The 26,007-nt window shown below is 41.4% G+C and overlaps 1 protein-coding gene across 1 annotated transcript in view; it reads right to left on the reverse strand.

Annotated features, from left to right (window-relative positions):
• The window catches only part of LOC126109493 (uncharacterized), a 283,321-nt gene that overhangs the window by 32,145 nt on the left and 225,169 nt on the right, over positions 1–26,007 (reverse strand). The window contains exon 9 of the mRNA XM_049914518.1: positions 14,747–14,895. Within this exon, the coding sequence (XP_049770475.1) occupies positions 14,747–14,895 (149 nt within the window). The remainder of the gene's footprint in view (positions 1–14,746; positions 14,896–26,007) is intronic.

Here is a 26,007-nt window from a genome sequence, read left to right on the forward strand (position 1 = left end):
GGGACTCTACGAATGTAGTGTGTGGACATTTGAGGTGAGAATGTGGGTCTCACGGGAGGTGTGCGTGAGATAGTCCCTGCAGTCGCACTATCCTCTGTGCCCTCAGTGGCTCAGATGGATAGAGTGTCTGCCATGTAAGCAGGGATCCTGGGTTCGAGTCCTGGTTGGGGCACACATTTTCACCTGTCCCCATTGATATATATCAACACCTGTCAGCAGCTGAAAGTATTAATATATAATTCTAATTTCGTTCTAGACAGCTGCAGGTCATCAATGGTGTCTGTTCTTTTGGACATGTCTGAAAGGATAGACACCATATCCATATAAGTATAAAGATCAGTAACCCTTCAGGCTTTCCCGGCGAGATCTTGACATGTGGAACAATCGGGTCTACTGCCAGATGTTTGTGTCGCCAGAGCGACACAAACATCCGGCAGTACACTCGATTGTTCCACATGTATAAAGATCAGGTTTGGTGTTGGGTACACGCAAGGTGATGTACTTTTGTGGGCGACTGAGGTAGCTAAGCATTGTGCCATATATTTACAATTTGAAAGGGCATTTCTTGACAAATAGTCAATTTCTTGACAAGTCAGATGCCATACAGGAGCGACTTAGGTGAGAGGTTTTTAACCCCTGCCCGTTTTAATAGCAAACATGGTAGCTTGCGAGGGTATTTTGAGAAGTATCTCAATAAAACATGTTATTGGACGAATCCTATTTCCGATGTTGATGTTTTAAAAATTTTAAGAAGTCATTTGCCATCACACATTTGTGAAAAATTAATTACTACACCTGAGCACAACACAGAATATTTTCTATCCATTTTAGATTCAATCGACCTTATATATAAGGAGAAAGTAATAACAAATAGGGCATCAGATAGCCAAATACCACAACAACATAACTCAAATGGTCAATACAAAAAGCCATACGTGAACATACAGCAAGGCTGATATGCGCAACCGCAAGGATACATTAAACGTGGTAATGGATACGGGAATGGAAATTGCAGGAACAAGAGATTTAAACAAAACTTTCCATATAACAGGAATGATTACCATCCACAAGCTAATTTCAATCCCTCCTCTCATAATTATGCACCGCATATAAATCAAAACAGTCAGCCGTACCAAACGCTGGTGTGCGGCAACAACAATAATATGCCACATGCTGTACCGCAGCCAACCTTTGCGCAACAAAATCGCAATACGGCAACATTTCATAACAGCCATATGAACACACAAGAAAGTATGTCGCAAGCTGGTAATGAAACAAACTTGAGAAACAATCACACAGTACAACTGACAGAAATTGTTCCATGCACAGAAGTAGATCAGACTACACCGCAGGGAAACCCGAATTGGTCGTAGTTGAGCCCCATACTATAGACCTTATAAGCGATGGGGGCAAATCAGATTTTCAAACATGTTTCATACGATTTGATGAGCAAGGAGACATAAAAGATGATCTATACCAACATGAACTAGAATCAGCGAAAAATACACTAGAGGAACAAATGCAGGCAGTAATCAGGGTGGAAATTTTTTGTATAGACAGACAGTTAATACTTGATACAGGGTCCACGACTGATTTAATGTCTGAAGCATTTTTCACTGAATTAAAAAGACAGAATAAATTTCCTGTTCTGTCAGTACAAAATTTCAAAGTACAGACCGCCACCGACGGCAAAACTAAATTAATAAAACACCAAGTTCTTGTCACCATGCACATTGAACAATTTCCTGTGAGGTGTAATTTTTTAATAGTAGACAGACTCATAGTCAACTGCTTGAAAGGTGTGGATGCATTTAGACCCTACAAAACTCAAATAGACATAGGTAATGGTAAGTGCCATTTTTTTGTGAAAGACCAAAGATTTTCTATCAGCCTGATTACCACACCGGAGAGGGATGACAAAGTAAACCCAGAACCCAATGTCACTGTGCAGTGTTCATATCCCACAGTGTATTTTTTGAACAAATGTGATAACGAACACGATACCGACACTGAAGTTAACCATGAATTAGTAGAACAAAAATTGTACGAATCAAATATTCTAGATGCTACACAATGACAAGAGCTTTCTGACTTACTTTTCAAATATGCAAGTGTTTTTAATAAGAATCCAGGAGTAATCAAAGATTATTAACATAAACTTAATGTCTACCGTCATGTAACATTTTGTGTTATGTCTTACCCCATACCGTGGACAAAGTGTGAAGCAGCAAGCAGGAAATCAATCGGATGTGCAAATGGGAAATCATACAGCTATCATTTCACCATATTGCAGTACAATACTACCAGTTAGCAAACCTGATGGATCAGAACGACTAGTTTTAGACGCTAGAGTTATAAACAAAATCCTAGTACCAGTAAGAACGAAACCAGATAATTTAGATGAACAGTTACTAAAATTTCATAACACCATATATTTCAGCACCCTCGATCTTAAAAAATCCTACTGGCAAATAAAATTACATGAGGAAAGTAGAAAATACACAGCATTTGTCTGCAATGGAAGGAGTTATGAATTTCAAGTTCTACCCTTTGGCTTAAACATTAGCGCAGGCGTATTTATACCTGCTTTGGACGAGGTCTTAGGACCAGAATTGCTCAGTAAAGTTACCATTTATGTTGGCAATATGTTAATAGCCACATCAACTTGGGCAGAACACATCAGTAAATGGAAAAAGTATTTCAGAGATTTACAGCATACAAAGTAACAGCGAATCTTAGAAAATCTAGCTTTGGCAAAGAACAAGTAAAATTTTTAGGACATATCGTAGCAGAACAGGATATATTACCAGACCCAAAGAAACTAGATGCCATTCGTAATTGCCCACCCCCAAGGAACAAAAAACAATTGAAAGCATATCTAGGACTAACCTCCTTTTCCAAAAATTTATACCACAACAACTTATGAACAGCGATGCCCTACTTAACCTATTGAGAAAGAATAAACCTTGGCTATGGGATGAGAGATGCCGGAAGGACTTTACCAAAATTAAAAATTCATTAATATCAGCAAACATTTTGAGTCATCCTGACATGTCTAAGGACTTTTGTTTAAGCACGGATGCCTCATCTCAGGGGCTGGGGGCATGTTTGTTCCAGATACAAGATGAAGAAGGAAAAACAATACCCAAAGTCATCAGCTTTGCCAGCAAAACTTTATCGGAAGCAAAAAGATCATATTCAGTATCAGAACTGAAAAGTTTAGCAGTAATTTGGGCGTTTACGAAATTTGAGTATTTTCTTTGGGGTAAAAACACTAAAGTCTACTGTGACCACCAATCATTATCTTTTATCTTAACATGTAAGCTGTTACACCGAAGCCGCGTGGGATGAGCCGAGCAGTCTAAGGCACTGCAGTCATGGACTGTGTCGCTGATCCCGGCGTAGGTTCGAGTCCTCCCTTGGGCATGGGTGTGTGTGTATGTCCTTAGGATAATTTAGGTTAAGTAGTGTGTAAGCGTAGGGACTGATGACCTTAGCAGTTAAGTCCCATAAGATTTCACACACATTTGAACATTTGTTACACCGAAGACTAGGGAGGTGGCGTTTGTACCTGCAGAAATTCAATTTTGAAATAATATACATAAAAGGCAGTCAGAATATTATCGCAGATGCACTATCCCGATTACCGTAGGGACTAGACGAGTTCAGTGAACTGTCTGACCACAATTCAGAAATTCGAACATTATTGCTGCAAAGTAATACACAAAAATCAGACTACAAAAAATTTTGTAAAGAGATGGGAATGATATAACATCAAGACAATATGTGGAAAAAGATAATACAAAATCTTAACCATAATACAAACCATAAGGTAAGTTAATGGTATCAATTATACAAAGGCGTTTTGTTTCATCAGAAGCATGAAAGTTCTAACCATTGGCGTGTATGCCTTCTTGAGGAATATATTGATGAATTTATCAAACACACACACGAAGTATGGGGACACTATGGAACATCAAAATGTAGAGACAAGATTTCCAAACTTTGCTACTTTCCAAATTTACGACGACGTGTTCCACAAATATTAAGAAAGTGTGCTATTTGCCAAAGAACAAAACAATCTAATATATCAAAGTTTACATAACTACACCCCATACTAACCAAATCTCCACTGGAAATGGTTTCCCTGGCTATCGCAGGGCCATACCCCAGAGAAAAAGGTGGTGTCAAATACATAATAGCTCTTTATGATGTTTTCACAAAATACATCAAACTTTATGCTGTCAAAACCATTACAGCCAGTAGCATCATAAGGAGAAATGAAGAGGATTACTTATGAAGAGTAGGGAAACCGAAAGTAATATTAACAGACGATGCAGCCTATTTCATAGGATGAAAGTGGAAACAATTTTTGGATATACAGGGCATTAAACACATCTTAGTAAGTTTTTTCTACCCCGAAGCAAGTCCCGTGGAGAGGGTGTTTAAGGAATCCAATAGATTTATAAGGACATATGCTCATAATAAGCATTCACAATGGATTGAATACGTGACTCCATTTATGCAAACAGTAAACAATCTCCCCTGCTCTTCCACAGGTTTCATTCCTAATGAACTGATGTTTAACACAAACCAAACTGACGAATGGGAATCACCCATACCAAAATTACCTACTAAAGAGTTAACTTTACTGGATGAAATCAAACAAGCAGTACTTATGCTGGAGAATAGAGCAGAATACAGAAAGAGAATATACAACAAAAAGTAAAAATCAGCTACACATTTTTTTTTGAAGGGCAATGAGTCCTCTTGAGAACATACCCCAAATCGACAAAGAACGGTATGTTGAATAAAAAGTGGCAATTACTATACTCAAGGCCATATATTATTGCAAAAAATACCTTATTCTGGAACTTATAGGTTGGTATACGAAAGAACAGGGAGATGCAAAGGTCTCCACCCCCACAAAGACTTAAAAGCTTTTCACGAGTAGTGACCCAATATCACAGCAGTTCTCTTGTCAGAAAATATATTTATAAGTAGTGTCATAGTTTTATAAGTAAAAAAATTTAAAAGTTATTTGTATTTATGTACAAAGGAACTTTTTTTGAGTTAACAAACAAACTATACTAACCAGTAATTGTAATTGAAGAAGGAATTTTGTAATGTTTTAGTATTCAAGAGTTTTCTACATTTGATACAAATAATGGGTGGAATGTCAGCCTTAGATGTAAGCCATTATAATATGCATTATTATGTCAAAATGTTTATGTGAATTTTAAGTGTATATCAAGCCATATGTGAAAGATGAACTTGAAAAACTAACAAAAAAGGAAGAACCTCAAGGACTAAAACGATTTTCATGACAAAGTGACTGACAAAATATATAGCGGTATCCAAACACGTGTGCAATAGTGCTATGAATCAATTTTGGTAATGTTATGCTATGCAACATCTGGTATATTAGTCGGCAAACTACAATTGTGCAAGCATCGCTTACCTGGACGTCGGGTGTTGATGTGTAGTATTCACCCCACTGAAAATGTGGATACGATGGAGAAGATTTCTTCCCTGGCTGTATTAAAGGTGAATTATCTGCCACAGCATCGGTTCTTGAAGAGTAAATGCACATGCACCAGACTCACCATGGAAAACCACACCACAACAAATTATTCGATGGATAGTATGACACTCAGTGTGAAAATGATACTAGAAGCACGAATGTAAACACGAACAACCATACACAATGATACATGGAGCATTAACAGCTGTTGCACGCTCATCAAATATATTTTGTGTGCATGTGCAGAGAGACTGGCAATGTTGCCAAAAGGACAAGTAGCTGTTCTCACAGTACTCTCATGTAAATACTTAATGAGTTATCATTCCATAAGTAAGTTATGTATTTCCTGTAAGATAAGCGTCACCAATTTAGTATTGGAGGGCAGCATGGAGGGTAAAAATCGTAGAGGGAGACCAAGAGATGAATACACTAAACAGATTCAGAACGGTGTAGGTTGCAGTAGGTACTGAGAGATGAAGAAGCTTGCACAGGATAGAGTAGCATGGAGAGCTGCATCAAACCAGTCTCTGGACTGAAGACCACAGCAACAACAACAATGTGTAAGCAAGACAAGCTGACATCTCCAACCCAATATACAAAGAAAAATATGACAACAAATAATGGTCATTGTTCCCCTTTCGGCAAAATTTAAATTTAAGTTGTACGAGTGTATACAAAACACTGTGCACCTCCATTGCATGTCACCGCACAGTGTGGGGGCAAGTGCATAGGCACATAGGGAAAAGCCCCAACATGCTATGATAAAAGTTATCACCAATGACAATAAACACTACCACAGCCACTGTAAGCATTGTCAAAGATGTATAATGCTATGCTGGAAGGCGGATGACAAATGATGGAAACTCCATTCAATTTTTTTGTCAATTTATTAGATAGTCTCTGTCTTTAGTTCTCATGAAGAGAAGACGTATTCTTGTGAGAAGTGTGTAATGTACATTGTGTTGTCTGAATAATAATTTTTACAGAAGTATGAAGTGTGAGAGTTCCGTTTTAGTACAAAACCACAAAAGTTTTCTCTTCTTCCATGCATTATGCTAATGTCATGTCACTGTAGCGGCCTGTATCTGAAGAGAAAGTCCAATTAAAATCAGTATTGTACACACGGTCAAAAATGAGAACTGATTATGGTGGAAGAAGAAGTATATAACCAAATTGCGTAAATCTCAACAGCAAAGAGGATACAGGAATTGACGTAAGTTAAAAGTGAAAGACAATTCATTCACTGCAGAATTCATAAAAATTAAACATGTCAATAGTGTAATTAATTTGTTTAATTATATATATATATAGACGATGAGACTTACCAAACAAAAGCGCTGGCAGGTCAATAGACACAGAAACAAACACAAACATACACACAAAATTCTGCTTTCGCAACCAACGGCTGCTTTGTCAGGAAAGAGGGAAGGAGAGGGAAAGACGAAAGGATGTGGGTTTTAAGGGAGAGGGTAAGGAGTCATTCCAATCCCGGGAGCGGAAAGACTTACCTTAGGGGGAAAAAAGGACAGGTATACAATCGCACACACACACATATCCATCCACACATACACAGACACAAGCAGACATTTGTACAGGCAAAGAGTTATTAAAAACAAAGATTCCATGACTTACCAAACAGGAAAGCGCTGGTAGATAGGCACAATAAAAAAAAACACACAAACACACACACAAAATTTCGAGCTTTCACAAACCCCGGTTGTTTCGTCAGGAAAGAGGGAAGGAGAGGGAAAGATGAAAGAATGTGGGTTTTAAGGGAGAGGGTAAGGAGTCATTCCAATCCCGCGAGCGGAAAGACTTACCTTAGGGGGAAAAAAGGACAGGTATACACTCGCACACACACACATATCCATCCACAAATGTCAATAGTGTAATTAATTTGTTTAATTATATATATATATAGATGATGAGACTTACCAAACAAAAGCGCTGGCAGGTTGATAGACACACAAACAAACACAAACATACACACAAAATTCTGCTTTCGCAACCAACGGATGGTGGATAACGGGAAGAGAGGATATATTGAAGAGCAAGTCCCCATCTCCGGAGTTTGGATAGGTTGGTGTTAGTGGGAAGTATCCAGATAACCCGGATGGTGTAACACTGTGCCAAGATGTGCTGGCCGTGCACCAAGGCATGTTTAGCCACAGGGTGATCCTCATTACCAACAAACACTGTCTGCCTGTGTCCATTCATGTGAATGGACAGTCTGTTGCTGGTCATTCCCACATAGAATGCGTCACAGTGTAGGCAGGTCAGTTGCTAAATCACGTGGGTGCTTTCACACGTGGCTCTGTCTTTGATCGTGTACACCTTCCGGGTTACAGGACTGGAGTAGGTGGTGGTGGGAGGGTGCTTGGACAGGTTTTACACCGGGGGCAGTTACAAGGGTAGGAGCCAGAGGGTAGGGAAGGTGGTTTGGGGATTTCATAGGGATGAACTAAGAGGTTACGAAGGTTAGGTGGACGGCGGAAAGACACTCTTGGTGGAGTGGGGAGGATTTCATGAAGGATGGATCTCATTTCAGGGCAGGATTTGAGGAAGTCGTATCCCTGCTGGAGAGCCACATTCAGAGTCTGATCCAGTCCCGGAAAGTATCCTGTCACAAGTGGGGCACTTTTGTGGTTCTTCTGTGGGAGGTTCTGGGTTTGAGAGGATGAGGAAGTGGCTCTGGTTATTTGCTTCTGTTCCAGGTGGGGAGGGTAGTTGCGGGATGCGAAAGCTGTTGTCAGGTTGTTGGTGTAATGGTTCAGGGATTGCGGACTGGAGCAGATTCGTTTGCCACGAAGACCTAGGATGTAGGGAAGGGACCATTTGATGTGGAATGGGTGGCAGCTGTCGTAATGGAGGTACTGTTGCTTGTTGGTGGGTTTGATGTGGACGGACGTTATCCACCAGGCCTCAATCTCCACTAATTTCAAGTTGCCGCCACTCATACCTCACCTGTCATTCAACAACATCTTTGCCTCTGCACGTCCTCCTCGACTGACATCTCTGCCCAAACTCTTTGCCTTTGAATATGTCTGCTTGTGTCTGTATATGTGTGGATGGATATGTGTGTTTGTGCGAGTGTATACCCGTCCTTTTTTCCCTCTAAGGTAAGTCTTTCCACTCCCGGGATTGGAATGACTCCTTACCCTCTCCTTCCCTCTTTCCTGACGAGGCAACCGTTGGTTGCGAAAGCTAGAATTTTGTGAGTATGTTTGTGTTTGTTTGTGTGTCTATTGACGTGCCAGTGCTTTCGTTTGGTAAGTCAAATCATCTTTGTTTTTATATATATATATATATACCACCCATTCCACATCAAACGGTCCCTTCCCTACAGCCTAGGTCTTCGTGGCAAACGAATCTGCTCCAGTCCGGAATCCCTGAAGCATTACACCAACAACCTGACAACAGCTTTCGCATCCCGCAACTACCCTCCCGACCTGGTACAGAAGCAAATAACCAGAGCCACTTCCTCATCCTCTCAAACCCAGAACCTCCCACAGAAGAACCACAAAAGTGCCCCACTTGTGACAGGATACTTTCCGGGACTGGATCAGATTCTGAATGTGGCTCTCCAGCAGGGATACGACTTCCTCAAATCCTGCCCTGAAATGAGATCCATCCTTCATGAAATCCTCCCCACTCCACCAAGAGTGTCTTTCCGCCGTCCACCTAACCTTCGTAACCTCTTAGTTCATCCCTATGAAATCCCCAAACCACCTTCCCTACCCTCTGGCTCCTACCCTTGTAACCGCCCCCGGTGTAAAACCTGTCCCATGCACCCTCCCACCACCACCTACTCCAGTCCTGTAACCCGGAAGGTGTACACAATCAAAGGCAGAGCCACGTGTGAAAGCACCCACGTGATCTACCAACTGACCTGCCTACACTGTGATGCATTCTATGTGGGAATGACCAGCAACAAACTGTCCATTCGCATGAATGGACACAGGCAGACAGTGTTTGTTGGTAATGAGGATCACCCTGTGGCTAAACATGCCTTGGTGCACGACCAGCACATCTTGGCGCAGTGTTACACCGTCCGGGTTATCTGGATACTTCCTACTAATACCAACCTATCCGAACTCCGGAGATGGGAACTTGCTCTTCAATATATCCTCTCTTCCCGTTATCCACCAGGTCTCAATCTCCGCTAATTTCAAGTTGCCGCCACTCATACCTCACCTGTCATTCAACAACATCTTTGCCTCTGCACTTCTGCCTCGACTGACATCTCTGCCCAAACTCTTTGTCTTTAAATATGTCTGCTTGTGTCTGTATATGTGTGGATGGATATGTGTGTGTGTGCGAGTGTGTACCCGTCCTTTTTTCCCCCTAAGGTAAGTCTTTCCGCTCCCGGGACTGGAATGACTCCTTACCCTCTCCCTTAAAACCCACATCCTTTCGTCTTTCCCTCTCCTTCCCTCTTTCCTGATGAGGCAACAGTTTGTTGCGAAAGCTTGAATTTTGTGTGTATGTTTGTGTTCGTTTGTGTGTCTGTCGACCTGCCAGCACTTTCATTTGGTAAGTCACATCATCTTTGTTTTTAGATATATTTTTCCTTCGTGGAATGTTTCCTTCTATTATAACTATATATATATATATATATATATATATATATATATATATATATATATATATGGTTATAATAGAAGGAAACATTCCACGAAGGAAAAATATACCTAAAAACAAAGATGATGTGACTTACCAAATGAAAGTGCTGGTAGGTCGACAGACACACAAACGAACACAAACATACACACAAAATTCAAGCTTTCGCAACAAACTGTTGCCTCATCAGGAAAGAGGGAAGGAGAGGGAAAGACGAAAGGATGTGGGTTTTAAGGGAGAGGGTAAGGAGTCATTCCAGTCCCGGAAGCGGAAAGACTTACCTTAGGGGGAAAAAAGGACGGGTATACACTCGCACACACACACATATCCATCCACACATATACAGACACAAGCAGACATATTTAAAGACAAGAGTTTGGGCAGAGATGTCAGTCAAGGCAGAAGTGCAGAGGCAAAGATGTTGTTGAATGACAGGTGAGGTATGAGTGGCGGCAACTTGAAATTAGCGGAGATTGAGGCCTGGTGGATAACGGGAAGAGAGGATATATTGAAGAGCAAGTTCCCATCTCCGGAGTTCGGATAGGTTGGTGTTAGTAGGAAGTATCCAGATAACCCGGACGGTGTAACACTGCGCCAAGATGTGCTGGTCGTGCACCAAGGCATGTTTAGCCACAGGGTGATCCTCATTACCAACAAACACTGTCTGCCTGTGTCCATTCATGCGAATGGACAGTCTGTTGCTGGTCATTCCCACATAGAATGCATCACAGTGTAGGCAGGTCAGTTGGTAGATCACGTGGGTGCTTTCACACGTGGCTCTGCCTTTGATTGTGTACACCTTCCAGGTTACAGGACTGGAGTAGGTGGTGGTGGGAGGGTGCATGGGACAGGTTTTACACCGGGGGCGGTTACAAGGGTAGGAGCCAGAGGGTAGGGAAGGGGGTTTGGGGATTTCATAGGGATGAACTAAGAGGTTACGTAGGTTAGGTGGACGGCGGAAAAACACTCTTGGAGGAGTGGGGAGGATTTCCTCAAATCCTGCCCTGAAATGAGATCCATCCTTCATCTCCGGAGTTCTGGGAACTTGCCCTTCAGCATATCCTCTCTTCTCGCTATCCGCCAGGCCTCAATCTCCGCTAATTTCTAATTTCAATCTGCCACCGCTCATACCTCACCTGTCTTTCAACATCATCTTTGCCTCTGTACTTCCGTCCCGACTGACATCTCTGCCCAAACTCTTTGCCTTTACAAATGTCTGCTTGTGTCTGTGTATGTGTGGATGGATATGTGTGTGTGTGCAAGTGTATACCTGTCCTTTTTTCCCCCTAAGGTAAGTCTTTCCGCTCCCGGGATTGGAATGACTCCTTACCCTCTCCCTTAAAACCCATATCCTTTTGTCTTTCCTTCTCCTTCCCTCTTTCCTGACGAGGCAACCGTTGGTTGCGAAAGCTAGAATTTTGTGTGTATGTTTGTGTTTGTTTGTGTGTCTATCGACCTGCCAGCGCTTTTGTTTGGTAAGTCTCATCATCTTTCTTTTAAATATATTTTTCCCACGTGGAATGTTTCCCTCTATTTTTTTATATATATATATATATATATATATATATATATATATATTTTTTTTTTTTTTTTTTTTTTTTTTTTTTTTTTTTTTTGCGCACTTCATCATCCATCATCATCCTCCCAGCAGACAGAGGATCTACCACTGTAGTACTTGACTAAAAGGAGCATGTTAGAGAAGGTCTACACCAGCTGTCTGACCCACCCCTGTGATTCAAACTGACCTGCAGTCCCTCTTTAAAACTTCAGGCCCCTCACAAGGACTAACACCTCAATCCATAGAATTTCTCATCTCATCGAAACCATGCATCCCCACCTTTTACCTTCTTCGTAAAATCCACAAACCCCGTCATCCTGGCCATCCTATAGTTGGTGGCTTCAAAGCACTCACCGAACATATATCTGCCCTAGTTGATCAGTGCCTGAAACCCATAGTACAAGGACTCCCCTTCTATATCAAAGATACTAAGCACTTCCTAGATCATCTGAAATCCTTGCCCATCCCACTCCCACCACACCACCTTGCTCGTCACCATTGATGCCACCTCCCTCTATACCAACATCCCCCACATACATGGTCTGTCTGCTGCTGAACATTTTGTCAGTCAGCGCCCACCTGATTCCAAACCTATGTAAACCTTCCTACTCACTTAATCAACCTTATACTTAGCATTAATTAGCTCACATTTGAGGGGCAGATATGCAAACAGATCAGGGGTATTGCCATAGGAACCATGATGGCTCCTTCCTATGCAAATCTTTTCATGGGGCACTTGGAGGGAGCTTTTCTGGAATCCATAAGTCTTCAGCCTCTGGTTTTGTTTAGATACATTGAGACGTCTTTACTATATGGACTCATGGTGAGGCTGACCTGTTAAAATTCCTGGAATCTCTGAATACCTTCTCCCAATTAAATTTCACATGGTCTGAATCCCATGCTACATTCCTTGATGTTGATCTTGTCCTCACCAAGGGTCAGCAACACACTTCTATCCACATTAAACCTACCAACAAACAACAGTACTTACATTTTGACAGTTGTCGTCCTTTCCATGTCAAACATTCACTTCCATATAGCCTTGGCATTCGAGGCAAACATATTTGTTTGCAGCAGATACTTTACAGCAATACACCACCCTTCTCACCTCTGCCTTCACCTGCAAGCAATTACCCCACCAGCCTAGTTCAAAAGAAGATTTCCCGTGCCTTCACATCCAATCCCAGTACAGCTGATCCCCCCAAAAAACAGCTTCAAGGCACACCACTGGTGACTGGTCTGCGATGTATTAATCAGCTACTTTGACAGGACCATGACTTCCTAAAATCATGCCCTGAAATGAGATCCATTCTGTCTGAAATTTTGCCTACAACACTTAGAATAGCTTTCCATCGTCCTCCCATTCTCCACGATATTCTTGTCAGACCCTATGCTGCTCCTGCACCCATCTCCCTATTCTATGGCTCCTACCCCTGTGACCAACCACGCTGGAAGACTTAAGACTTGCCCTATGCACTCTCCTGCCACCAGCCATAGCAGCCCTGAAACTGGCAAAACATGTACTATCAAAGGGAGAGCCGCTGTTAAATGACATGTCATGTACTAGCTGTTATGTAAACACTGTTCTGCCTTTTACAGTGGCTTGACTACCATCAAACTATGAATTAGGATGAATGGGCATAGGCAGAGGGTTTATACTGGCAACACACAATATTCTGTTGCAGAGCATGCTCTACAATATGACAATCGTGACCTCAGCACCTGTTTCAACACAAGCGCCATATGGATTCTTTCCCAAGACACCAGTTTCTCAGAACTTGCAGGTGGGAATTAGCGCTGCAACATGTCCTTGTTTGTCACCACCCACCTGGCCTTTATTTACGTTAATTTCTTCCATTTCAGCATTTCTTCACAGTAACTAATCTTTTCTTTACTCAGTTTTAATTTTCTACATCTTTCATTGTCTTACCCATCTATTTTTCACCACCCCCCTCCCACCTCTGTTACGTACAATGCACTTAGCTTTTCACATTTATTAATTCATGCATGATTTGTAAGCAGTAATCTCTGTCTTGCACATTGTTCCGTCTTCCACCTTTAAGTTCTCAGGTTTTCAAATCTTGTCTGATGGAGACCCCAACAATCAGTCTTTCTTTCTCATCCCATGCTGTAAGCCTCCCCTGACCTACATTTCTGGGTGACTTTTCCAAAATCTACCCCTTTTCCTAGACCTCTCCAATCCTCTTCCTTCGCCTTCAACCCTTCCACCCGAAGAAGGAGCCACTGGCTCCGAAAGCTTGCCTAATTACAATTGTCTTTCTACGTATGTGTCCTGCTGCTGCTTGGTGAGTAGATATTTTTATCTATCCAATTAAATTATTTTGAAAAAATAGACAGAATAAAATTATACCACAATATTTCTGGTGGAGCTAGGATCCTATGACCCTTAACAAAGATTTGCGCCTTCTTTCAGGTAAAATCTGTTGCAGTGTGCAGAGTGAATGGTTGCAGCCTATGTACCAACAAAAGGTGAGTGAGTGATATAAACTGTGTTGTGCTCTGGCTGGACATTAGTGAATACAACAGTTCACAATGCACACTTTCTTCATGAAGTGCCACGGACAGGTATAGGAAGTGCGGCCAAATGTCGTAATGAAAACAGTATTGATATACTGAAACAGTATGGCAGGCTCTTACACGTGATCTACGAGATCAATAATTCAAAACAAAAATTGAAGAAATTCTGATAGAACTGAGTCCTTATGAAGCTGAAGAATTGTTAATTGAGGCCAAGAAAATGGTGCAACTTTATCATGTCTATTAGTGTACTAAAAATTAGGAAGTGAAATATCAGTAATCAGTAACATATTGCATACTCTATTTTAATGTTTGTAAATATTTACTTCACAAATTATATTGTCATATGTAATGCCACACCAATTAATAAGGTGTTGTATATAGGTTTACCATAATTTAATTGACCCTTGTAATGCCCAAGATGGTCCAAAATCTCTCATTTAACAACATTTACATCTGCTCTTTTTTTTTTTTTCTTAATGTGGTTTCATCAGTGAATGTATTACCTCTATGTCCCCAGTATCAGTCCCTGATATGGAAACAGACATGGCATCTGCATCTTTTTTACTCGGGTCTTCTTCACGGCGGCGTTGAAGAGGTACAGATTTTGTGTAAGTTGACAACACTGTTGACACTCTGTCATCCTTTGATATAGCTGAAAATGGTGTAATGTTATTAATGTACAGCATTTATTTCAGACTACCCAAAGATAAATTACAATTTTGTAGAGATGTATGGTGTATTTTCACAGAATTTTGCCATAAGTGAACAACATTATGCCATTACATTTCTTAACAGGTAATGTAACTACAGTTGCATGGATTACTATAGTTTTGACCCTGTGACCTCTAAATTATACGTCAAGTTCCACCAAGCAAGACGGCACTGTGTATAAGGATGTAGTCTTGCACTCTGGATAAGGTGGCCCCAAATCTCTGAAAGCTATCCAAATTTAGGTTCTTCCTGGGTTCCCTGGATCACTTAAGATCGGTACTATATGGAAACATTTGAAAAGGCTACCAATAATTTCTTCTCAATCCTTGAAAAATATTAGCTTGTGCTCTGTTGCTAATGGACTCAACTAGAGTCGAATTACTTTTATAAGAAAGTTGGAAGAGCTGAAAGAGTGGATAATAAATGTGGTGTGTTGTTCACATAGTTGAGTCCTTATCTCCTTCAAAGGACTTCTCCCTCCCCTCTATGAAAAAAAAAAGTTTCAGAAGAATTGGAAGAGCTTCACAAATTGGGCAAGTCAATAATGCACTGGTCAAACTCTAGTCCTTGTGCAAGCAGTTATTCAGCTTGGCATTGATGCAAAAAATTTTTGGATGTCCTCTTAAGGGACATTAGATTGTCCAAATCCTGAGACCGCTGGAGGACCCTGACCATAACGCTTCTAACATTCTCAGTTGGAGAGAGACCTGGCAACGTTGCTGGCCAAGGTAGAGTTTGGCAAGCATGGAAGACAAACAGTGCAAAGTCTTGTCGTGTGTAGTCAGGCACTATCTTGCTGAAATGTAAGTCCAGGGTGGCTTACCAAGATGGGCAACAAAACAGGGCATGGAATATCATCAATGTACCACTGTGCTGTAAGGGTGCTGTGGATGACAACCAAAGGGGTTTTGCTATGAAATGAAATGGCACTCCAGATCATCACTCCTGGCTGTTGGGCTGTATGGTAGACGACAGTCACATTGGTATCCCGTTGCTGACAAGTGCATCTCCATACATGTCTTTGCTCATCATTGTGGCTCCGTTCAAAGTTGTACTCATCACTGAAGACAACTCTTTTCCAATCAATGATTCCAGGCTGAAGACATGTTTGGATATATTCTATGCCCGGTTTTGCTGCCCTTTATGACAAGCTTTCCTTGGATTGCATTTCAGCAAGATATTGCCCACCCGCACACAGAAGAGTTTCTACTGCTTGTCTTCAGGCTTGCCAAACCCTATCTTAGCCAGCAAAGTAGCCTGATCTCTCTCCAATTGAGAGTATTAGGAGCATTATAGGCAGACCCTCCAACCAGCTCAGGACTTTGACAATATAATACAGCAGTTGGACATAACTTGGCACAATGTACCTAAGGAAGACATCCAACAACTCTATGAACTGATGCTATGCAGAATAACTGCTTGCATAGGGGCTGGAGGAGGACCAGTGCTTTATTGACTTGCTCAGTTTGTGAATCTCTTTCTCTTGAATAAACCATCTGTTTATTCTGGAATTGTAATCATTTGTTTGTCTATACATGTACATCACATCTACTGATTTATGTCTCAGTCAGGTAATTCCTTCATGGTGTGTTTTTTTCTTTCTCCTTTTTTGTCTTAAGAGTGTATAATGCACAAGAAAAAACAAATTGTATAAGATTGTTAGAACAAATAGAGAAGTAGGACTGATGTCATACAAGGGTCATCCACAAAGTAAGTTCAATTTCTATTTCTATCCGTAGCAGCACTATGATTGCTGTTCTGAGCATGCATGACAGTTACTCTGAATCAAGGAGAAGACATGTACACCATTCTCAGATCACTACTGCCGACGTGTGGTTTGTAGTATTACTTTATTACGTCAGCCGTAATTGAAAATGCCGCCGTGTGTGAAACCAGATCGGTCATTCGTTTTATAAATGCAAAGAAAGTTAAACCACAGGAAATTTATCAGCAAATCTGTGAGGTTTACGGTCAAAATGCTATGAGTGATTCAATGGTTAGAAGATGGGTCAGACAGTTCAATGAAGGATGTGATTAAGTGCATGATGAAGAATGAAATGGATGCCCGACTGTGGTTAGTGATGAACTGGTTCACACAATTGAAGAGAAGGTTAAGCACAACCGTAAGTTTACACTTAGTGCCCTTGCTATGAAAGTTCCACAAATCTCACGATCACTAATTCATGAAATTGTTACTGAAAAACTGAAATTTTGAAAACTTTGCTCATGTTGGGTATCCAAAATTCTTACTGAACAACACAAAAAACAACGGATGGATAGTGCACCTCAGTATTTGACATGCTACAATGAAGAAGGCAATGGTTTCCTTTCTTGGATAGTCATGGAGGATGAAACTTGGGTATCGTACGACACCCCTGAAACAAACCGGCAATCAATGGAATGGAGGCACACTTCACCCCCGACAAAGGTTAAGCCTAAGCAAATCTTGACACCGCAAAAAGTCATGTGCACCATATTTTGGGACAGAAAAGGCATTTTGTTGATTGATTTCTTACCATGAGGCCAAACAATCAATGCACATGGTTACTGTGAGACCATTAAGAAATGACGCCGCTCAATACAGAACAAGTGCCAAGGATTACTGTCTAAAGGTGTTTTTTTTTCCCCACGATAATGCTCGACCTCACACAGTGAATGTGACCAATAACTCTTACAGGAATTTCACTGGGATGCATTTGATCATCCTCCGTACAGCCCGGACCTCGCTCCTAGTGACTTTCATCTCTTCTTACACCTAAAATCTGTCCTTGGTGGTCAACACTTTAACGATGATGACGAGCTGAAAGAACATGTTGCCACATGGCTGAATACACAGGCGGTAACCTTCTATGAAGAAGGCATACAAAAACTTGTGCCAAGCTATGACAAGTGGCTACAAAATTTCGGAAGCTATGTAGAAAAGTAGTTTAACAGTTGTAGATCTTTGTACAATAAATATTATTTTTGTATCTGTACATGCTTGTTTTATACAACCAAACAGAACTCACTTTGTGGATGACCCTCATATTACGAACAAGAAATACAATTCCCTCATAAGGAAAGCGATTTAAAAATCGTAAACAAACCCTGCATAGTGTCCAAAACCGATAATAATTTTGGTAGTGAATTTAAATATACGCACGGAATAATTAAAAGAGGAATTGGGATAAAATAAAACAGACAAATAATAAATTACAGCATTCCAATAGGCAAAATCATTTCTTAAAAAAATTATATAATTAATATTTTGTTCATTAGAAGATACAAGTCTGTAGTCTCAGCGCAGCTGAAATTCCTATGCCACAGTGCAGAAGGCTGCTACATATGTCAAAATAAAATGGCACAGAATGCCAATAAAGTGGAGTATCACATAGTAATTCATTTTTTCCATCTGAAGAGGAACAATGTCGCAGCAGTGTATACTGAAATAATGTAACTATCTGGCAGTCCTGGAAAGCATGGCTCATGAGCCATTTCCCTCCAACGAGCATTTCCCTCTCCAACTCTACTCACACTATGTACTCACAATCACACCGCAGCATATGATAATCTTCTTTATCTGCGGTCAAGGGGGGCAGAATTTTCTTTTGAACAGTTCCTCAAAGCGTATGTTCTCAAACCTTAACATGCATCTGTTGCTCTCAGCAATTTATTCAGATTCACTCTCCTTAATACCTCTCTATCACTATGGTTCTCATTTTGGTTGCCATTGTGACTATTATTCTGTTTTGATTCTGGATGTTACTATGGTTGTTACCATTTTTGAGAATGTTAAAAAGGATGAGAATTGTAAACTTAAGTTTTTTTGTATACAATAATGACGAAAAACTTGTAACACTTAAGATGTAAAAAGCACTTCACTCCTTGAAGGAACACATGGGCATTGCTCTTGTGACAGATGTTGAACTTTAGCAGATTAGTTGAAAACAGAAATACGGAAGTTATCTGAACCATCAAGTATTATGTGGTATGCACAGTACTCAGAAAAAATTAGAAATGTTTTGGTACTGGCATACTCAGAAAGAATGTGCAACAAATATGGAAAAAGCATTTGGTAATGATGATGTCACTAATATTTAAGAATAGCTTCTTTATAACATAATGCTGTTAAAAGTATATTTCTTGGTGTGGGTCATAGCAGGAAACTAAACAATTTAATTGTAAACTATTGGTTGAGAATACTGATTGAACAAATCACAGTCAACAATTAATTTTTATTCACACAATAATAGACTACTTTTCTGTGCATGAAGAATTACTTGCTTTAGTTCTGTCGCTAGGAACAACAGCTTTTGATATTTTTCATGCTGTTAAGAAGTATGTTAATTGGTGGTTTTCAAAAATTCTCTACAGCTTGCAGTGGCACTAAACCAGCAATGATTGCTAGTGTAAATATCTTCATTGGTCAATTATGAAAAGCAGAGTAAATTTTTTAACTTTTCATCATGTTGTTCACCAGGAAACACTATGTGAGAAAAGTGTTAGAATGCTCTCCGCAATGAAGAAGGTAACAAAAATTATAGATAAAATATGGTGAGGAAATTCATTACTATTTCACTGAAAATTTAAGCAATTTTTGGCAGATGACACGGTATATGGAGACAAAATTCTTCTTTCCAAAAATCATAGGTGTGTCCACAAAACGGTTTAGTTCTATTATTCCCTCAGAAGTTTTTAAATCTTTGAATAAAAAGATAAAATCGAATACTTCAGAGTTTGAAAAGAAACTGTAGGGTTCACTTTGCCTTTTCCGAATTAGCATTTCTAACAAATGTTACATATAACGTAAGTAATTTGAATTTACATTTGCTTATAAGGAGTATGTAGGGCTCAAACCCAGGATGAGTGTTGTCACTGCAACTGGCTGGCTTGGCTATGGTTGCAACGAGGCTGTGATGGCAGTGCACAGGTTGTCAAGTTGGAGGGGTAAGCACTGACTGGAGAGGAATTATTCATGAGTCACACTTTGCTAGGCATGCCATACGGCATCAATGCAGCATTGTATGACACAGTGGTTGGATAGCATTGATACTTCCAATGTGGTCAAACAAGTTGTTTGGTTGTTTTATTTGGGGGGAGGGGACCAAACACTGAGGTCATCGATCCCATCAGATTAGGGAATGATGGGTAAGAAAGTCTGACGTGCCCTTTCGAAGGGCCCAAGGTCAAACAAGTCCAAATGACAAGGAATGAAATGGCAGACCATTTTTCTTTGAAGAACCAAGAATCACAAGACAAGTGGTGGAGCCAGTGCTCAAAGTGCTGTGTATCACAATCAAGGTGACAGTGGAAAAATTGAAAATCAACATTCTGCATGATGTTCTGAACATGACAAAAATTGTCACCAATTGGGTTCTGTGACTACCCACCAAAATGAGACAGCAATGGAAATATAGCAACTGTGTCATGTCAATGTCGATGAATTCCTTTGCTACCTAGTCACCAAGGGTGAGTGCTGAGTGTGTCTTTATGCCCCCAAAATATTAGGTTGGTACATAAGTTCATAGTGTTTTTGTTTTGCACATTGGTAGTCTGGTTGCTATGGATTTATTTATTGATGATTATTTTTTATTTGTAGTTCACTGGTGCTATTTGGGTTTACATATTGTCATTTTGTCATTTGGAGATATAGTGAATGGAGCAGTGGATGTTAAAAAATGGAGTGCAATTTCCAGAATATTCTTCTGTTTGAATTGAGGGCAGCCAGAAACACGTGTGCCATGTATGGGACTAATGCCAATGTACAGAGCACAGCAATAAAATTGCTTTCTCATTTTAAGAGGATCATTTTGACATTAGTGACTTTGCACATTCAAGGAGACCTTTGGGATTTGATGATTACTGTTTAAATGTGTTAATCCACAACAATTCACATCAGTGTACTCTAGAACTGGCAAATGTGATCAACTGTGATCATTCCACCACCGTGTGACATTTTGTTGCTGTGGGGAAGGTTCAGAAATTGGAGGTATGGGTACCACATACTCTTAGCCAAAATCACAAAAATGAGCAGGTGGCCATGTGTGTACCTCTGCTTGTGCATTATCAACTGGCTCATGAACAACACTGCCCATTCCTACCTTGTACTGGTGACAAAAAATGGTGTATTTATGCTGACGGAAGGAAAAGAAAGGAATGGTTGAGCCCAAACAAAGCAGAAACTCGCCATACAAAGGTCTGCGTGCATTCACACGCTCTGGTGGAACAGCGATGGTGTGGGTATTATGAAAAGCTTTCCCAAGGTGTAACCACAACTGTTAATGCTTATTGTCAACAACTGAGATGTCTTGCCACTGCACTCTGAGAACAACAACCAGGAAGACTTCGTGAAGTGATGCTACACTGCAATAACGTCTGCTTGCATTCTATTAAATTGACAAAAGTGACTATATAGCAGTTGGTTTGGGAAGTCATTCCACACCCACTTTATTCACCTGATCTTGCGCCCTCAGATTTTCATCTTTTCTACTCTCTATTGAGCAACCTTCAACCTTTCCAGATGACAATGCACTCTGAACATGGCTTGACAAGTTCATCTCCACAAAACCGCAAGATTCCTACAGTCATGGAATTGAAAAGTTACCCTAACGTTGGCAGACAGTTGTAAATAGTGAAGGGAAATATATTATTGAGGATTAAACACTCTGTTATGTGTATCTGTCATGTTTATTAAACTTAGGGGAAAATTATATGAGCCTATGCAAAACCTAATAAAAAAGTAAATCAACCACACTCACCACTGCTGAAACAGGTGAGGATTCAACTATCATCTGGCAAGGCGATAATGGGTGCTTCTTGGGATTGCCACAGTGTGGTGCTAACAGATTATGTATGTAAGGGGTAAACCATCTGTAGACAACACTACTGAAAGCTCCTATTGAGGTTAAGAAAGGGTGTTGGGACGAAGTGTCACTGAATGCTGCTCAAGGGGGTGCTTTTGGTCCATGACAGTGCTCCAAGTCTTCCTGCGGTGGACACAGTCAAATATGCTGCTTCTCTGAACAGTCACATTTTGCCTTTCTCCTGAGATGGCACCCAGCAACTTTTTCCTCTACCCTTACATGCAGAAAACTGTTGCCCAGCATGCATTTCTAGAAACGCTACAAGGTGGAATGTTTCCAGGAGAGGAAACTGCAGACTTCTGCTGAGGTCTCCACTGAGTACTCCATTGTTGGGAAAATGTGTGACACTGAAAGGCTTCAGGAAATCTATTGTTATGATGTATAAAGTTTTAGTAAGTCTGGTGCTCACATTAAGGTGCTGAAAGATGAACATTAACAAAATTTGATGAAAAGCAACAGGGCATATCTGGAAGTAAGATATTGAGACAATCTCTTCGACCAGTGGAAGAAAATGGTGTCTGGAGGACGTGATTTAAATATAAATTATATAATCCATATATTGAACCAGATAGTGTCAGCTACATTAAGATTAAAAGGAACACAATAGCCTAGGGTCCTCATTCCTCCAGCTCTGTGCCACAAAGTATTTGCACTCCAGCATGTAGCTCATTGAGGCATACCCCACACAAAATAGCTGTCACCCAGTCACACATCGAGATCGCATTAGCGTGCTGCACCGCATGTGCTCAGCAGCAGTCTGCATCAACCCAAGGTGTTTTTGCCTCAGGAGCATCTCCATATCAACTTCAGTTGTCCTTTCTTGCATAAATGTGGCTCATAGTGGTGGACTCAAACTCTGGTGGACTCACACTCTAAATTTCTGTATATCAACCTCATATGCTCCACGGCTACTGCTAACGTGATCAGGGCCCTTTTGCAAATACCGAACGAGGTGGTGCAGTGGTTAGCACACTGGACTCGCATTCGGGAGGACGACGATTCAATCCCGCGTTCGGCCATCCTGATTTAGGTTTTCCATGATTTCCCTAAATTGCTCCAGGCAAATGCCAGGATGGTTCCTTTGAAAGGGCACGGCCGACTTCCTTCCCTAATCTGATGAGATGATGACCTCGCAGTTTGGTCTCTTCCCTCAAACAACCCAACCCCAACCCTTTTGCAAATGTTTGCAATCGAGGGCCTTCCGATAGCCATCAGGCCTCCAGTTTGGCTACACCCAGTTGCCCTGTTTCTGTGAGCAGCAAGGGATACAAAACCTTCTCACAGCACCATTCCACCGCTAATCCAACTAGCACCTGGAGCAGATTTTGTGAACTTTAGAAGAGAAGATGGGGGCTGTGGCAAAATCTGGGCCATTGGAAGATGCCCTTACATTCTTCTTGGCCACCTACGGGGCCACACCATTTGCAGGAAGAGCCTGGCTGAATTGCTCTGAGGGAGGCAGCCTCAGACTTTCCTCATCTCACTCTCACTGCTAGACTGTCATCTGTGCCGGTTTCCAGTCTGTCAGTGGTATCAGACAGGCACCCTGGTGTGGATGGGTGCAATAGTTTGAGCAACCTGGGTTACAGCCACCATCTGGGGATCCTCCAGTGAGGGCCAACGCTAGAGGTGCCACCAGAAATAGCATGCCCACCTGGTCTGTACAATGTGCGACCCCACCGAAGGTAGGCCACCATTGACTGATGGGCCAGTGATTGGGTTATAGCACACCCATCTTTCTCTGTTACAGAACTAGCAGCCACACATCTGCATTCTGTGAGTGGCACAGACTTCGCCATGTCGGCTTCTATCCGGCCTAGATCATCGAGGATGAGATACAGACCCTTCTGTACCCAGCTGCAGCAGTGGCACTCCCACATCCGAAGGAGAGCAGGCACAAACTGAGCCAATTCTGCCACTATGTGCCATCTCAGAGAGGGGAGCTAGTGGAACCATCTCTGACAGTGACACAGAGGCCTGGAGGTATTGCAACTGTTATAGACTGTCCCAAACTTGCAGCCCTCACCAGCAGTGTCTGCCCATGCTTGCATCCCTCACCAGCGGTGTTGTCGCATCCTGCAAGCAGTCACCACAGGCAGTGCTCTCAGAAGAAGCTACGTCCCTGATGCACACATCTCATCATCTGGTGGGATCCCATGACCACCGACTGTCTATGACTGTGCCCCCACACCTCAGAGCAACCATTATTTGCTGTGATCGCTTAGACGGAACATTTGACAAGCTGGCCACTATCTGTTGACAACTCTGACTTCGATTTCGAACACTGTATAGACTCTTCAGCTGGCTGCAATCTATACTACTGGCCATCAAAATTGCTACACCAAGAAGAAATGCAGATGCTAAATGGGTATTCATTGGACAAATATACTATACTAGAACTGACATGTGATTACATTTTCATGCAATTTGGGTGCATAGATCCTGAGAAATCAGTACCCAGAACAACCAGCTCTGGCCGTAATAACGGCCTTGATATGCCTGGGCATTGAGTCAAACAGAGCTGGGATGGCGTGTACAGATACAGTTGCCCATGCAGCTGCAACACAATACCATAGTTCATCAAGAGTAGTGACTGGTGTATTGTGATGAGCCAGTTGCACCGCCACCATTGATCAGACATTTTCAATTGGTGAGAGATCTGGAGAATGTGCTGACCAGGGCAGCAGTCGAACATTTTCTGTATCCAGAAAGGCCCGTACAAAACCTGCAACATACGGTCATGCATTATCCTGCTGAAATGTAGGGTTTCGCAGGGATCGAATGACGGGTAGAGCCACGGGTCATAAAACATCTGAAATGTAACGTCCAATGTTCAAAGTGCCATCAATGCGAACAAGAGGTGACCGAGATGTGTAACCAATGACACCCCATACTATCACGCTGCGTTATATGCCAGTATGGCGATGATGAATACATGCTTCCAATTTCTGTTCACTGCGATGTCACCAAACACGGATGCAACCATCATGATGCTGTAAACCGAACCTGGATTAATCCGAAAAAATGACGTTTTGGCATTCGTGCACCCAGGTTCATCGTTGAGTATACCATCGCAGGCGCTCCTGTCTGTGATGCAGCGTCAAGGGTATCCGCAGCCATGGTCTCCGAGCTGATAGTTCATGCTGCTGCAAATGTCATCGAACTGTTCGTGCAGATGGTTGTTGTCTTGCAAACGTTCCCATCTGTTGACTCAGGGATCGAGACTTGGCTGCACGATCCGTTACAGCCTTGTGGATAAGATGCCTGTCATCTCGACTGCTAGTGACACGAGGCCGTTGGGATCCAGCACGGCAGTCCGTATTACCCTCCTGAACCCACCGATTCCATATTCTGCTAACAGTCATTGGATCTCGACAATCGTGAGCAGCAATGTCGCGATACGATAAACCGCAATTGCGATAGGCTACAATCCGACGTTTATCAAAGTTGGAAATGTGATGGTACGCATTTCTCCTCCTTACACGAGGCATCACAACAACATTTCACCAGGCAACGCCGGTCAACTGCTGTTTGTGTATGAGAAATCGGTTGGAAACTTTCCTCATGTCAGCACGTTGTAGGTGTCGCCACCAGCGCCAACCTTGTGTGAATGCTCTGAAAAGCTAATCATTTGCATATCACAGCATCTTCTTCCTGTCGGTTAAATTTCGCATTTGTAGCATGTCATCTTCGTGGTGTAGCAATTTTAATGGCCAGCAGTGTATATGTGCTATGCAGAACTTACAAGTGTTTGTATTAACTGTATGCCTGCAATGTTTCTGTGTATTTCACCTAGTACATTGTGCTCATACTGCAGTTCACTTTAACAGTTTTTGTTTGTTGTCAACCAGGATGCTCAGTCTTCATGTCAAAGGTGAGCTCAGTGATAATCTTTGCACTAGAATACATAACCTCACTCTGAATACTGGATAAGCATGCAGAGTTAAATGGAAAGTACTGTTCTGTCTTGTATTGCGGTTGTGTAAATCATAGTTAATCTAAAATTTATTACTATCTGAAACAACCACCACAAAATAGTAAATGCCCTGTGAAGTATATAGAATGCCAGGATATTTGAAAGGGTTGTGAAAGTATCATAAATTTATTTTTAGATTTCATTTACTTCCTATTATTTATTCTTTGATGCAATTTAATCATCCTGTGTTTCCACTTACATTATCATTTCTGATCCAATTTCACAGTTGGATGTA

Source organism: Schistocerca cancellata, chromosome 12 (assembly GCF_023864275.1).
Source record: "Schistocerca cancellata isolate TAMUIC-IGC-003103 chromosome 12, iqSchCanc2.1, whole genome shotgun sequence".
In the NCBI taxonomy this organism is placed as follows: domain Eukaryota; kingdom Metazoa; phylum Arthropoda; class Insecta; order Orthoptera; family Acrididae; genus Schistocerca; species Schistocerca cancellata.